We start from the raw sequence: 16,370 nt of genomic DNA on the forward strand, positions 1-16,370 counted from the left end.
CCAATACCAAGGTTTAGTTAATGTACTTAGCTTAGACACTACAGTTACAAAGTGGGAAATATGGATTTATATTGGTCAAGAGATGAGTTCGGAACACTTTTTTATTGAGAGAGAAAAGGAAAGCTTCATATATATATGCATATTGCTTTTCCATTGATACCAAAAATCAACCATTACTGACTCAACTACTTAAACCAACACAATCTGTGACATCAGAGCTCTGTTAGCTGGAATCAAGATATCTGTAGTGCTGTGTTTCTTTTTAAAGTATATGAGGCAGTCTCTGTCTTGGTTCATGATACTGTTGACAATTGGCACTGAGGTCCTTATGTTCTTGCTGGCTATATTTTAAAGGTCACTTTTACTTGATTTTATTGGCTTAGGGGTGTCTTTATTCATCTTCAAAACCAGTAGTGGCAAATCAGTCTCTCTCAATATAGCAAGTCTCTACTTCTTGGTTTTTTTTTTGGTTTTTCGAGACAGGGTTTCTTTTTTTTTTTTTTTTTTTTTTTTGGTTTTTCGAGACAGGGTTTCTCTGTGTAGCTTTGTGCCTTTCCTGGAGCTCACTTGGTAGCCCAGGCTGGCCTCGAACTCACAGAGATCCGCCTGGCTCTGCCTCCCGAGTGCTGGGATTAAAGGCGTGTGCCACCAACACCCGGCCTCTACTTCTTGTTTATTGTTACATTTTCTGATCATTTTTTTCCATGCCATACTCTTCTAAGGACTTATGTGTTATATTGAGTCCATTTGAGAAACCTCATGTCAAGGTTTTTACTTCAATTGCATTTTCATAGTAGTCTCCTTTGACTCTATAAGGTAACACACTCATTTATTTTATGGGCATCTTTGAAAAAAAAGGAGTTATTCTGCTACAGTTATAAATGAATATGTTCACAAAACATGGGGTTTTTATGCATGACTCATGTTATTTTCATCTTTTCCACAGGAATGAGCCATGATTAAAAATACTCAGGTCAACAATACCCCAGTGCATAACAAGGTTTCTACTTTCTTCTCTCCATCCCCTTTCCTCTTCTGATGAAGTATCTGAACTTTCATTCCCCAGGAGTGACTTTTTTAAGAGAGTGACTATATAAACACTGGCCAGACAGCATATGAAAATAAAACTCTGACCCACATAAGAAGCCCAGACAGCTAAACCACAACCTCTGTAGCTGTCTGCCCAGAATAGTTAGAGTTAGCTAACAACTTCCACTTTCTATAGTTTTTGTTTCCATCATAGGTCTGCATCCAACTAAGACCAACCAGAGATAGCTAAATATGCCCCCCCAAACCAATCACAGAAGACACTCACTTCTATCCAGCCTTTTCCCAGCTACCTGTGCCACAACTCCAGTTAGAGCACGCCTGAAGCTTTCTACTTTTTCTTTTTCTTTTTTTCTCCCAACTGTCGTTGAGTACTTGCCAAATTTGAGTCATGACAGTTGACTTCCTTTTCTATAGAAAACTGAGTACATTGCCTGTTTTCTTCTTTCCATGGTCTTCATGGCTGTATCTCCTTGGGTGTTTTGGACATTTGGTTCTCCCTGTTCTCTTAAGGAACATTTTGTTCCTATTGCCTTATGATGATCATTTATATTCATCTAATAATAACAACAATATTAATTAGTAGAATGACAGATAACCTATGCTGAGCCCTTATGATGTGTTAAGGAATGTTCTTATTATATTCAGTCTATCAACTGATTAAACCCTCACACAATAATTTACTGAAGTAGGTATCTAGTATTATCTACATTTTATAGATGAGTACAGATAATTCAGGGAGATCTAGTAGCCCAAGATCATGGGGCTAGTAGGTGACAGAGTGTCAGTGGACTTTAAATAGGCTGGCATCCATAGTTCAGTCTTGAATTCATTATGGCATATTGTTTTCAGAGTGTGCTTGCAGATGCCCCAAGTTTAGGATGAGTATGACTTATCTCATTTTAAAATAATATGCTAAACATTATCTGCACTATGTAGTCTTACTATAGTTTACCTATTTATAAGCATATCTGTATTATTTGTAGAATTCTGATGAGGAAGAGGGTCCTGCTTTTATGCCCAGCATATAATTGTTCTTCTATCAATATGCATTTAAGCAGTGAACAAGGGGGATAACTGAATGGGTGAAACAGTGCAGAAGTCTGTTTCTATATTCACTGAGTTAGAAAAGAAAGAGGTCTTCCTTGTCAGTAAGCCTCCAATGCAATACTACATATGATTTTACACCATTTCTCTTGAAACCTCTTAACTCAGGACAGCTTTTCTCCTCTAAGTGCCTGTTCCTTTCATTCTTTTAAACATGAAGCCAGGTATAGTACTACCATACCCTCTCCTTAGAGAGTCACTTTCAAGGTAAGAGTCATTGTATGAGGCTAGTGCCAATATCTTTTTGGCCTTGGTTTCCGAGGCAGAGCCTCTTCAACTTAATAGCATTCTTCTGAACTCTACAACAATTTGGCCAGTACTCGATGGTTCATGCCATCAAGGAAGAATCAACTGAGAGGGAGGGCTTACTTGGTATTTTTGTAAATTGTCAGAATTGTAGACTGAACTCTATCAGGGAGGCACACTATGTGAGGACTCTTGGTATTTTTTATCCACATTCTGGGCTACATATTTAACTCTTTAGTTTCCTAAAAAATGTTATCATCATATTGCTGAGACTGACCTCAATGTACTTGACTCAAAATTTTCCAAGTATTTTGGACCACAGCATGTCCTCCTGTACCTGTCTTAGATGCTAAACCTTTGTGTGTACTCAGTGGAACTCTTTTCCCTGACTTGTAAGGCAAATCGGCCTGGCAAAGAACTGAGGCAATCATTTGATTTGCTTTCTTTGTTTACTTTTTAATACAATTGAGATCTATTAATTGATTCATTTTTTTGAGATCTATTAATTGAACAGATCTTTATTATTCACTGAACTTTTGATATGATTCCAGGATTTGAAAATTTAGAGATGAATTGCACATCCAAACCTCACATAGAGCTTGTGTTCTTATGGAATTGATTTCAATAAATACACAAAGAAACATAATGTTAGGTGAGAACAACTTCCTCAGATGTATCTGTTTTGGAGCAATTATCTTCCTATCCCTGCCTCCCCATCTCACCATCACTTCCTAATTATCCTGTATTCTCTGATATTCACCATGCTTCTTCCCTACCTTTCATTGATCAACTTAAATACAATATATGTCTTGTTTTGAATAAAACTCATCCTGATACCTGTCTCATAAAACATGTTGTTGGTATCCTACTAAAAATAACTTTTTGCTTCTTATATTTTCTCTTCCCAGGAATTGACTATTACAACAAGATCATAGATGATTTGTTAAGGAATGGGGTGACGCCCATAGTGGCCATCTATCACTTTGATTTGCCTCAGGCTTTAGAAGACCAAGGAGGTTGGTTGTCAGAAGGAATTGTTGAAGCCTTTGACAAATATGCTCAGTTTTGCTTCAGGACTTTTGGAGACAGAGTGAAGCAGTGGCTCACCATAAATGAGCCTAATATTCTTGCTCTTTTGGCCTATGACATGGGTATCTTTGCTCCTGGTGTGCCTCACTTTGGGACTGGGGGTTATCAAGCAGCTCATAATTTGATTAAGGCTCATGCCAGATCCTGGCATAGCTATGATTCTTTATTCCGGAAAGAACAGAAGGGTTTTGTGTCCCTATCATTATTTTTTTGCTGGTTAGAACCAGCAGATCCCAACTCAGTGCTTGACCAGGAAGCTACTAAGAGAGCCATCAATTTCCAGTTGGATCTCTTTGCGAAACCCATATTTATTGATGGTGATTATCCTGAACTTGTCAAGTCCCAGATTGCCTCCATGAGTGAAAAGCAAGGCTATCCATCATCAAGGCTTCCAGAATTCACAGAAGAAGAGAAGAAAATGATCAAAGGCACTGCTGATTTCTTTGCTGTTCAATATTATACAACTCGCTTAGTCAGGTACCAGGAGAATAAGAAGGGAGAACTCAGCTTCCTTCAGGATGTGGAGATTGAATTCTTTCCCAATCCATCTTGGGAAAATGTGGGTTGGATCTACGTGGTGCCATGGGGAATACGTAAGCTACTGAAATACATTAAGGTGAATGAATGATGTATTTGTGTCTATGTGTACCTAAGTCACACTCTGGGAAGTCATATGTATCCATGTGTATGAACACCAAAAGGGTTGATTTTAGGTGTTAGTATGTCCATTTGTTGTCTGGGAAGAGAAGAGTAAGATTTGAGTTCATTAGGATGAACTAGCTGGCTTTAACACTAAAATGTGTGGTTAAATTCTGTTGTGTCTATATGAGTAGCTTGGGCATATTTTTCAAGCCAGTGTCACTGTTTTGGTTAGAAAAGACATTTTAAGGAAAGAGAAGTGAATGTTTTCTGAATCTCCCCTATACTGGTAGCTGAAATTACAATTTCAAGGTACTAGTTTTCTGGACCCCTCCTGTGGGTGATAGAAAATGTACCTGCCGGCGGGACCAAGGGGTTAAGGAGCAGTGACAATCAGCAGATGCTGATGGGAAGAAGGATATTTCTGTCTTCTCATTATGTTAAGAGTCATTTGACTGTCTTCATGGACATTTGCACAGTTTTGCTTTTCCATTGTTAGTCATAAAAGGTCAGTGTGTGGAAAATTAAGTTAATAGGGTCAGTGCAATTTGATGAAAACTAGTTTGGGGGTTGTAGCTTCCAGGAGATAGAGGGTAATGCACCTGATTTTATGAGCTTTCTTTTCTTTTCTTTTTTTTTTTTAACATCTGTTTGAAATGAAACTTCTGCTCTCTTGTTCTAGGATACATATAATAACCCTGTAATTTACATCACCGAGAATGGGTTTCCCCAGTGTGACCCCCCATCTCTTGATGACACTCAGCGTTGGGAGTATTTCAGACAGACATTTCAGGAACTATTCAAAGGTACCATTTGAAATGATGAAAGATCAATTGTGCAAACTTAATATAATTTTCCCATGTGCTTATTTGCATTCAGCAAAGACCATTGATTTTGAAAGCTGAAATTCATGTAAATTAGTGTAAAGCCATGTAATTAGGAGAGGGGAGAGCAGGTATTTAGAAGAGGAAAGTGAGGATTAGGCCTAGTTTCTACTGTGCTGAAATTGAATCAAGAAAAAAGTGACTGTCTTCAGTGTTTCCTGAATTGTAGGTGAAGGTAACAAGAATAGGATGGCAGGGAAACCATTAGATATCGTAAAACATCAACACTTCTCCGCTATCACATACTCATTTGCATATTTTGATATCCTAACTGTCAAAAATGAGTTGACAGGATTTACAAGGATTTCAGTCTAGCATTTGAGCTACAGCTAAGTGGCCTGGTTAGAAACAGAGATATGTGAACAACTTTCCAGACAAGATGATGACGACGACGACGACGACGACGACGATGATGATGGTGATGATGGTGATGGCGATGATGACGACAATGATGATTAGGATGATGATGATAATGATGCTGACAGCTCTTCCAAGACAGTTCTTTTAATATTTGATAACAAATGATGAGTCATAATTATTAATTGATAACAAGCATTACTAATTAGTCTGCCACCTTGTCTGCCCTCCTGCAGCTTTTCTTGAAATATTGTTGTTTAGAACATTGCCACTGCCTCAGTTTTATTTCTTGCTCCTATAAAGGAGTCACAGCTGGAAGTAACATAAAATGAGACTGCAATTTCCTTTTTTTCAATCATAACAGCCATATTTATTTATTATGATTCTATTGAAAAGTCTAGGAATTAGTCTCTACAAAATTGCTCAGGAAACACCCAAAGGAATCCTAGAATGTGATGCAAAGAGGTATATTTCTAAAGTCTGACATTTGTGGATTGATTCTTCACTGAGTTCTGGAGCTTATTGAAAGACAGTGATCAGATTCCTATAATCTAACCCAAACTAAAGATATTTTCAAAAATGACATTCACAATGTGTTTTTGTTTGTTCTTTTTTTTTTTTTTTTTTTTTTTTTTTTTTTGAGTGAGAATTCACTTCGGAAAATAAAGGGCAATCTCTGCTTCTCTGAGATTCTTTTCTACTAATCTCTGTGAATGAGTCTGGTTGACCTGCTGGTGTTCTGAGGTTTCATCCTGAAGGGGCGGTAGGCTGTCATGTAGATTTGTGGGTGGTTTATTAGTTACTGTCATGTTGCTGTAACCAAATACCAGAAAGAAGAACTTTGAAAAGGGAGAGTTAGTTATAGCTTATGGTTTCAGGGTTTTCAGTCCATGTTGATTTGCTCTCATGAACAGGAGCCAGACATCTTGTCAGTGGGTGATGTGGGTGAGGAGTGTTGTTTACTCCATGGCCAACCAGAAATCAGTGAAAGGGATGAAGGTGCACTATGACTTTCTACTTTTTTCCCAGTTGTTTTTCCACACAGCCCCTGGGCTATGGGATGCTCCCCCCATTTAGGGTGTATGTTCTTCTCCCTGAAATGAACCCTAGGATAATCTCCTGACAGGCACACCCAGAGATGTGCCTCAACTGTCTCATTAAATCTAAAGAAGTCAAGTTCACAATGAAGATTTTACATCACAGAAGATAGATACAAGAAACCAGAACGACTTGTTTAAAATTAGTATGTACATGTTTGGGAAAAGAGACAAAAATAGGAACTAACCTTTTTCATTTTCAATTTGGTACTGTTTATTGCTAATTATAGAAAGGCGTCTTTGTTGGCTTTTGAAATGATTTTAAGTGCTTGATACAATCCCTGAGATTTCTCATGCTAAACACTCAGTGGTAGGCCTATAAATGTAGTCATTTAGAGATGTGGGTTGTAACAGAATGTGAGAACAGAAATTGTGATTAAATTTGGGTTTCTAAAGGACAGGAAAAAGAAACAGGACTGACAAGCAAAACTACTATTCTTCAGCATGTTGAACTTTCTATTGAGTCTTTAGATTATTGGCTGGAAAATTAACAGGATGTACACAGATGATGCTACCTCAACTTAAGATATTTATACTTTAGAATGGAGAGAATGATATTCACTCAGTAGAAAGGGAACCTGAAATGTTGAAGTTTGATGTTTTCCTGTGAAAATGCTCCATGGTACTATGTTCTGTGACACCAGGAACTGAGAACCACGTCTCTCAATGAGTCTCTGTCACAAGGCAGAACACTCAAGACCTTGGCATCCATGTTGCTTAGCTGGTGACAATTTAGTTAGGACTGGTACAAACATTTTAAACTTAACCGTGGGTTTATTGAGACATAACCCCATGTTATGTTGACTAGTGATTATGTTATATATTTAAAATATCATTTATTTTTAGCATGTGTTATCTTCCTCATCTTACAACATACTCTGTATTTTCATTATAACTAATACACAATGCTGCTTTTATTGTCTGATTTGTTGTCTTTTTGAGACAAGTTCTCATGTATCCCAGGCTAGCTTTAACCTCACTGCTGGTCAAAGCTGGTCTTGAACTCCTTTCCCTCCATAGTTATGTACCACCATGCCAGGCATACAATACCATCTTTGTTTGGGCTTAAAAAAAGATATGAACCTTTAAAATGTTTGGACATTTATATATTGGCAAATACCTATATTAATATGTATTTGTTCTGGACAAATACCTAAACGTGAGCGTGTTTACTTTGAGATGGGTATTGCTGAAATATTTTTAATATGTTTCTACACTAGATGTTAGTAATTTGCTTTGTGTGGTATCATTTTTCCAGTAGCAAGTCTCCTTTTTTCTGGGAGATGGTCATGGTCCTGATTTGTATGCTTAGCACAGGTTCAGCTTGGAAAATGGGAGAGAGTATGGTCCTCGTCAATAAACAATTGGTTGGTTTAGATGGAATCGCATGATGTGAACGGAGCCAATCCAAGCTTCTCACTGGATCCATTCAACTTGAATGGATCAGCTTGTTTCTTAGGTTGAAGAGGGTGGGAAAGCAAGATACCGGGCCAATGATGGCTGCATTCTGCCTTATGAACTTAGAAACAGTATGGAGGGAGCTAGTGCATGGAAAGGGAAGGAGCCAGGAAGCAGGAGGAGCTCTTTCATGGTGTTTAAGTCTTTTCTTCTAGTTTTTCCATGGAATCTTGTTTTATTCATTTCCTTGAGAGACTTTATTTTCACCTCCATAAAAGTTATTACTAAGTGCCTTCTTCATAACTCCATTCTGATGGGAACAAAAGAGTTTTATTGACGCCATTGTTTCACTTCAATCTCAAACAGTGATTTGGGTAATTATTCCTTTCTTACAGATGAGGAAACTGATTTGCAGAGAATCCACGGCACTTTCCCATATCAAAAAGCTACTAAACAACTTTTCCTGTGACAGGGAAGAATGTGTTATTAATATCATTATTGATAATTTTTGTATTATCTATGATCTGTGAGTTAAGGATTTTCCAAGACAGTAATTGTTGTCCTCTCACACAAGGCCTTTTCCTTAAGCTTGCAGTTCAGACTTTACCTAGGTCATTTGCCGTGGTTCTTCATGTCTCTGAAAGGGTCAGGGGGTTCTGTGATGTTGGGGAAATCTTAGGCCCATGTACCTGGCTTCTCACCAGCTGGAGCTACTCATGGATTTTTCTGAGACACCTTGGAGGCAGAGCTGATAATCTTAGCTGGCAAGAACTTAACCTAGTAAGAAGCATCCTGTGAGCAATTAAAAATAATAACAGTTCAAGGAAGACATTTGTGGGAAGCCCTGCAGGTAAGGGCCCACCAACAACCCAGGGTGTCAGATGGATGATGGTTTTGTGATTCCTGTGAACAAAGCCTCCCCAACTCCACGTCATGCATATGGACAGGCACATAATGACACTATAGTTGGATCGATGATATCTGCCTGCAGGGTTTTCAGAGCTCTCCAGGTAAAATCCCACAGCAATTTATTGAGCACTAAATGTAAGCTAATGTTTCTGGCTCATTTTGAGAAAGGAAAAAAAAAAAAGAGAGGGAAGAAATGGGGAGAGCAAGTAGAAGGATATTCACTAGTACCTTTTATTATTGCACTGTTTAATTCTATTTAAACATCTTTAAATAGGACATATTTTAATGAACATAGATACAGATAAGAGTAAAATGGCAACCCAAACTTGATAGAACCAGGCTTACATTTTAGATCTACAAATTGCTCATTGTGGGGCCCTTGGCAAATAACTTAACCTGTTGGTCCTCGATTTGTTTACCGGTGAGTGTGGGAATAATGGTTTCAGTGGCAGAGTTGTTACAAAGATTCCATCTCATCTAATAGTTTACAGCATAAAGCTCTGGAAGCCATTGTCAGGCACATTGGAGGTCCTTAACCAGTGGTAATTATTGTTCCAAAATGTGCATCCTTAAAATATTCTTATCACAGGTTATTTTTCTTGCTATTTAAAGTCTCACCTACATGGCTGCATACACATGAGCTGAACAAAAACAACAACAGACATGCCAAAGTGGATGAGAGAAAGCACACAAGACTTCAACCCTACGCAAGAACCACAGTCAACTAATGAGTACTGAGAGTCGAAATAGTCTTCTCCAAGGAAGAGCACGTCAATTGGTCATCCAACACCAAATCATCAGCCCTGAAAACCTACATACAAGTAACATTATACAGACTGAGCAAGCTGCACTTCTGTAATTAATATATATTCTCAACCATTAATGAAAACAGAGGCCATGAATTTGAAAGAGAGCAAAGGAGGCTGTACAAGAGGGTTTAGAAAGAAGAAGGAGAAGGAGGAGAAGAAGAAGGAAATGATTTATATTATAATCTCAAAACTGAAAGAAATAATAAGAAAGTATCATTATGTGGTCCGTGGGATGGCTCAGTTGGCAAAGGTATCTGCAGCCAAGCATGTAGACCTGAGTTCAAACTCTTGGACGCACATGGTAGAAGGAGAGAACTGTCTCCCACAGTTTGTCCTCTGATCTCCACCCCCACAACAAACAGTATAATCACTATTTAAAATGAGAAATAGCATTGGAGGACTTATTATTTCCTATTCTTTTCCTTCTTTCCACCTTGTAGCAGAAGAGTCTCTCATGACTGCATGCTTTATTACTCTTTGAAGCATTGACTGTTTGGCTATTTCCTACTAGAAATGAGTGGAGAGGCAAATTTCCTTCTGCTTATTTCCTTCTGAGGGGGCAGAAAATGGGGTGAAAAAACCAAATTGCTGGGAGAAAAAGTTATTTAGACGGGTTTTTGTATGTTTGGAGTTCAGTGATATACAAACACTTGCTTTTCGTACAACGTATGAGTCTTTATTCTATTCACAAGCTTAGTAGCAGTGGCAGATACTCAGAGCCAGTGGGCAGTCTTGAAATTCCCTGCACAAATGCTCATGGATGGAAACCTTCCATTCTCAGTGTTGTGAATGGGTATGAGGAAGAGGGAGGCCAGGGGAGGGGACTCTTCAGGGCTAGACTCCATCCAGCACAAACTAATTCTTACGCAAGTGGTTCCAGCCTGGGCTCCTGTTCTTCCTCGTATTTGCTTAACTTCTGTCTGCATCCAGCATGGCTTGTCTTGGTACAGTCTGCGTTTGTAGGACCTTTCCATGCTTTTTAATGGCCTGATCTTCTGTGGTTGTGTAGGACAGTTAAGCCTGTGTGAAGTTATGTAAAACCTGTTTTTGAGATCTGGTTCTGCCAGTTAGGAGCTCATTAACGGTGAGAATTTTTTTTTTTTTATAAGCATTCCTAGTTTTAAAAAGTTAGTTTGTTTAATTAGCATACAGAATAATGGAATTCCATATGATTTTTCCTCCTGTTCTACCATTCCCTCTTGTCTTCTTCTCCTATCTTCTGGTTTTTAATTTTTATTTACTTTCTGTTACAGGGTCTCATAGACCCAAGGCTGGTTTTCAATTTCTAATCATCCTGCCTTCATCCCTGGTGCTGGGGTTATAGATGTGTATCATCATGCCTAACTTGTCCTCTTCATATATGGGCATCATGGTGCTTTGTTTGAATTCAACCTTCTCCCCTACTGTCCTCCCTCTCCCTCCTCCCACTCTTCTTGGTTCCTTTCTTCACCCAAATTGTCGTCCTTTCTGCTATCATACCACAGATATGCCATTACCCTCTCTCTGGTACCCCCTTCCATCTCGCTGCAGACTTCTCCATCACCTCTCACAGACCCTCTCTACCTTCATGTCCTTCATCTAGAATCTGAGTAGGAGCTAAAACGTACTACTTGTCTTTATGAGTCTGGCTTATTTTGCTTAACATAATGGTCTCCAATATCAGCTATTTTTTTCTGCAAATCTCATCATTTCATTCTTTATGGCCAAATAAAATTCCACAATGTATATGCACCACACTTTCTTTATCTATTCTCCTGTTGATGGACACCTTGGCTGGCTGATTTCCCAAGTAGGCAAAGCTCTAGTCATTTAATCACAAAGATGAGGTTATTAAGAACATGCATCTTCCAAGAGACAGTGACAAATGAACAAGATGATGCATATAACGCCTGCATTGACTCTCACCATATTACAAAAGGGTCTGCTAATGGTGGCTAATTTTTTTGGGGGGGTGGGGTAGGGTGGGCATGAATCCTCTGAAGGCTGAGCTGTGTTTTTTTCCTAATTATATATTTAGCCCCAAGCAGTGTTCCTATTAAATAGTGGTGTGCTACACATGTTTGTTGAATTTGATTATGTCTATGAGGGAAGGGTTAGTCCATAGATAATGAGAAATAAATGATGAAATGATTGGGATTCTTCCCCTAAAGAAATATACTCTGCACAATAAAAATGCATTCTTCTAGAAAGTTTCCAAGGCAGCCCAACTTTCCAGTTAGATCCATGCCTGAGCTAGCACAGCGGTGGATGATTGCAGAGAAGGTTTGTTAATGACCAGCTTTAGGCTTTTAATGACAAAACCCCTCAGCAAGATGTCATCGAAGTTATTGAAGACTTCATGGAAAGTGTTGAAGCTGATACATGGTAACAAGAAGGTTATAAATCTTGCAGTTGGATATACCACCAAGACAAGATGCTGAGCACAGAGTCCCCCTGCTGTTGTCTGTCAGTATTCTCCCTCCCCCGTCCTCTTCCCCTTCCCACCGAGAGCTGGTAGAGGAGAAATACATCTATTTCCCTAAGTAGCGCAGACCTGGCAGCCACCTGCCTATGCCAATTTCAGATCACAGAGGCCCATTTAACTGGACAAAATTTGTTAATCACCTGCATTTTTCTAAATGTGCACGAATGTCCTAAGGATTAAGGAAAGATCTCAAAAGTTAATACATTGACCTTTCAGAAGCACTAACGAATTAAAAATCCATTGTCAGCTTAGAATAAAGACTCCAGTACCTGATGGAGATTCCCATACTGTAGCTATTGTTTTATTACTTCTTGAATGAGAATGATGCCATTTTAGCCCCATGAAATTATTCTTCTCCTAATACATAGAGGGCTCATGTGAGATATGTTTTCATGGCTTTTGGGGACATACTGGTAGCGTGTAAGATTGCCTTGATAATGTTGGCAAACCTGTGCTTGGCTACCTTGGATGGCTGCTGGCAACAATCAGTTACGTTTCTACTTTTATCAGATCAACTGTGTAGGTCTGCACATGTAAGTGAGAACACGCAGTTTGTCTTTCTGTGCCTGGCAGATCTCACTGAATGCCCTCAGGTTCCTATTGTCACAGATCATAGGGTTGCCTCCTTCTCCTTTTTAAAGCTAAGTAGTCTTCCATTGTGTATATGTGCTGTGTTTCTCCTTATGTATTTTAAAAAAGGGATTTTATTTTTATTTGTATTTGCCTGCACACAGTGTAAGTGCATTGTGTGTGTATAGTGTCTAAAGAGGTCAGAAGAGGACATCAGATCCTTTGGAACTGTAGTTAAGGGTGTTTGTGAGCCACGATGTGGGTGCTAGGAACTCTGTAAGAACAGCAACTTCTTTTGATTATCGAATTATTTCTCTAGCCCTCCCTACGTATTTGTTGCGGTGATTCCTGTTGACTGTAGGGAATATTGCTGTAATGAATGTAGGAGTGTGTGTCTCTTCCATATTCTGCTGGCATGTTCTTTTCATGAGTACCCAGTGTTAGTATTCTTTGCTGGATCTTAGGGTAGTTTTACTTATGTAATTTCAGAAATTAGGAGCAGAATAATTTGTAGTGTCTGTGTTCTCTATTGCTAGAGCACACATGAATTCAGGCAGATAGCCTGACCTGAGCCATGACCTCTGACCTTCCTCGGCTTCATTCCTTGGCTTCTTTTCCCTAGTGGCCTTCTTCACTTGTGCACTCTCTTAGACCTGTGAACGGGAGGGAGGAGTGTTTGAGAAGGAGCAGGGGAGTGTGTGTGTGTGGGGTCTGAGTTGTGTTCTGTTGCTGTGCCTTGTAAGAAGCCATGGTTTTGACCTTCTGAATCCCCTTCATCTGGGAACTGGGATAAAATCAGCTGCTATCTTCTTAACCTAGTCAGTCAAAAACAAAAGATTCATTTGTACCAATGAATGCATTGAAATCTTTTTTTTTTTAAAAAAAACATTTTAATTTATTCTTTGTGTCTTTTACATCATGCATCTTGATTCCTTTGTATCCTGTTGTATCCATCCTTTGCCCTTGCAACCCCACTTCCCCCCAAAAAAAAATTTTTAAGAGAAAAAAGAAAAAAAAAAAAGAAATGAAAAATCTCATCACGGAAGCTGCAGTGTGACACAGTGAGTCATACAGTAATCCCTTTTATCCATATATCTTTACTTGCAAGTATTCACTGCAAGTAAAGGCTGGTTTGATGCATCTGGTTTCTGCTACAGTGTTGATGCTGGGGCCTCACTGGGACTCCTCTTGGATATCCCGTTGTTGTCCTGTGTCATGCAGATCCTGCAGCTTTGGGTCTGCAGAACCAGTTCTTCATGTTTCCCAGCAGATCATAGATGGGGTGGATGCTGGGATAGGCTAACTCATAACCCTGGTTCTGGGCCTGGGGAGTTAGTTGCAGGGTTGGTCAGCCCAACAGCTCTCCCAACGACTTTTCACCACCAGGGTGAGCTCTCTAGCATTCATTGCCCTGGCTAGCTCAGCCCTTGCAGGGATGAGCAAGGGTCTGGGCCAGTTCTCCTGCTTTCATGCCCCCAGGGTTGGCTCTCCCAAACTTGCATCTTCAGAGCCAGCTCTATTATGTTGCCCAGGCAAGGTGTAGGGGTCACTCTCCTGAATGCTGCAGCTGGTGAGGGGCATGATCAGCTTTCCCACTCTTATGACCTCAGGGGCAGCTTTCCCACCTGCCACAGACAGGGAGGGACAGAGGGGCAGAGGGCATCTTTCCCCCACCCCCACCATCATATAGCAGATGGGGCTGGGGCAAGACCTCCCATGCTCACATTCTCTGACCTGTACACCCATACCCCCATCAATAAGGTCAACTTTACTGTGCTACCCAGGTGAGGTGTAGGGTCCACTTTCCCAAGTGCTATAGCTGGTAAAAGGGAAGGTGAGCTCCCTTGCCCACCACAGGTGGCAGGGGCTAGGGGGAGAGGTCATCTTTCCTTGTCCTCACTGCCACAGGACAGGCGAGGGGGGTGTGGTTAATTATCCTCCCCAGGCATCCTCAGGGCCAGCTCACCCGTGCCTCAGCGAGCATGGTCAGTTCTACTGTGCTGCCCAGGTGAGGTAGGACCCCATCTCCTGAGTGTTCCAGCCCATGAGGGCCAGGACCAGTTCCCCCTAGTATTGTAGCCAGTGAGGGGCTGGGCAAACTCTATACAGCCTTATCCTCTTGGCCTTTGGTGATAACAGGAGCCATGGGCATCAACAGAGACTGCAGTTGTATCAGGGTTATGGACCCAGACATGGGCCCCTGCTGCAGCCCAGGTCCAGACATCACCATGGCCCTCAGTCTACTCCTCGCTGCTTTCACCTCTTCAGATATGCCTCCATCTACAGGAAATGAAACCCCTCCCCTCTCTTCCTCTCTCCTCCCATAATACACCATACATTTGCTCACTGTAATAGTGCCCATCTGCTCAGCACCACAAGGCGTCAGGGAGGCCTGTGTTTTTTCCTTGGAGGCCTGCATTGGTCTCTTGGTCCCACTCAGCCCATCATGGCTTCCTCCTCTGAAATCTTTAAAACATTTGAGTTCTCTTTTTTGACATGGGTACTTCATGACTTTTTTGTTGTTGTTGTTGAGTAAGTGAATACATACGTATGTGTGCCTGTGCGTGAGGGTGTATGTATGCATGTGCAGGTGTGTATGCTTGTATGTGCATTGGCAGAAGCCAGCCTCATATATTCTAAATTGTCTACCTTGTGTTTTGAGGCAGTGTCTCTCACTGGGACCTGGGGCTCGCTGGTCCCTCTTGATTGGATGGCCAGTGAGCCTGAGGGATCTAGTTGCCTTTGCCTCTCTAGCACTAGGGTTGCACGCTTGTGCCTCCACACCTGGCATTTTGTGTGGGTGCTGGCGATCACATTCAGGTCCCCACGCTTGTGCAGCAAGCACGTTGGTGACTGAGTTACCACCCCGGTCCCATAACTTACACTTTGGTTAAGGTTATGCACCACTCTGATCTAAATGTATAATTTTTGTCCGAGTGTTTTTCAGTGCAAACGGAAATTAGTGCTTCTTACTGATATACCCTCAAAATCTATGTCTGTCAGATCCTGTGATTTTATTTTCTAACATGTTTTAAAACAATTGTAGAGAACTGGTACCATGACTAAGAGATACTTCAGTAGTATCTAGTAATATAGCATCCACACAGATACACAGATGTACATGCGAAATACATGTTTACACATATACATGCACATTCTCACACATACACACATACATATATATAGACATATAGACACACATACAGACATATATACATGTGGACACATAGACACACCCATACATACACACATATATACATATACGCAGACAAATACAAACACATATCCACATGCATACATAATACATATATTTATGCATAGATACATATACACACATGTCCACATACACACTTGTGCACACATACATGTACACATACACATTCAGATTTCATGACATATTTCACCAGACTTGCTTAAGTGTGGCTGTCATGGGAAGGGCCAGGTAGATGCTGTTTGCAGACCCATTCTCTAAGATACAGAAGACCTGACACACTGCCTCATGGAACAGGAGCGGTGCATGAAAGGAACAGCTGAAAATCCTACAGAAGAGTCGCCTGGAACCAGCTGGGATGCCCCAGTCTGCCATGTGCGCTGGCTGGTGAGCTCTCTGTGGGCAGGAAGCAGAGCTTAAGACTGAGGTGAGCAGGAACCAGAACTTAAGACTGAGGTGACCTTTGGCTTCAGTTGAGGTTTTTAATCTAGTTTCAGTTGCTGTGAAATATTAATTAAAGTCCTTCACCAGCCTGGAACCAGT

The 16,370-nt window shown here is 40.5% G+C and overlaps 1 protein-coding gene across 2 annotated transcripts in view; it reads left to right on the plus strand.

Moving 5' to 3' along the window:
- Positions 1 to 16,370, plus strand: part of LOC114690923 (cytosolic beta-glucosidase) — a 139,900-nt gene that overhangs the window by 66,572 nt on the left and 56,958 nt on the right. The window contains exons 1-3 of one of the 2 annotated variants that reach the window (XM_037209029.1): positions 2,976 to 3,052; positions 3,309 to 4,105; positions 4,811 to 4,934. In XM_037209029.1, coding sequence (XP_037064924.1) covers positions 3,010 to 3,052; positions 3,309 to 4,105; positions 4,811 to 4,934 — 964 coding nt within the window. In that variant the 5' untranslated portion in view covers positions 2,976 to 3,009. Of the gene's footprint in view, positions 1 to 2,975; positions 3,053 to 3,308; positions 4,106 to 4,810; positions 4,935 to 16,370 lie in introns of those variants that run through there. The other variant, XM_037209028.1, reaches the window with a different exon arrangement.

Source organism: Peromyscus leucopus, chromosome 10 (genome assembly GCF_004664715.2).
Source record: "Peromyscus leucopus breed LL Stock chromosome 10, UCI_PerLeu_2.1, whole genome shotgun sequence".
Taxonomy (NCBI): Eukaryota; Metazoa; Chordata; class Mammalia; order Rodentia; family Cricetidae; genus Peromyscus; species Peromyscus leucopus.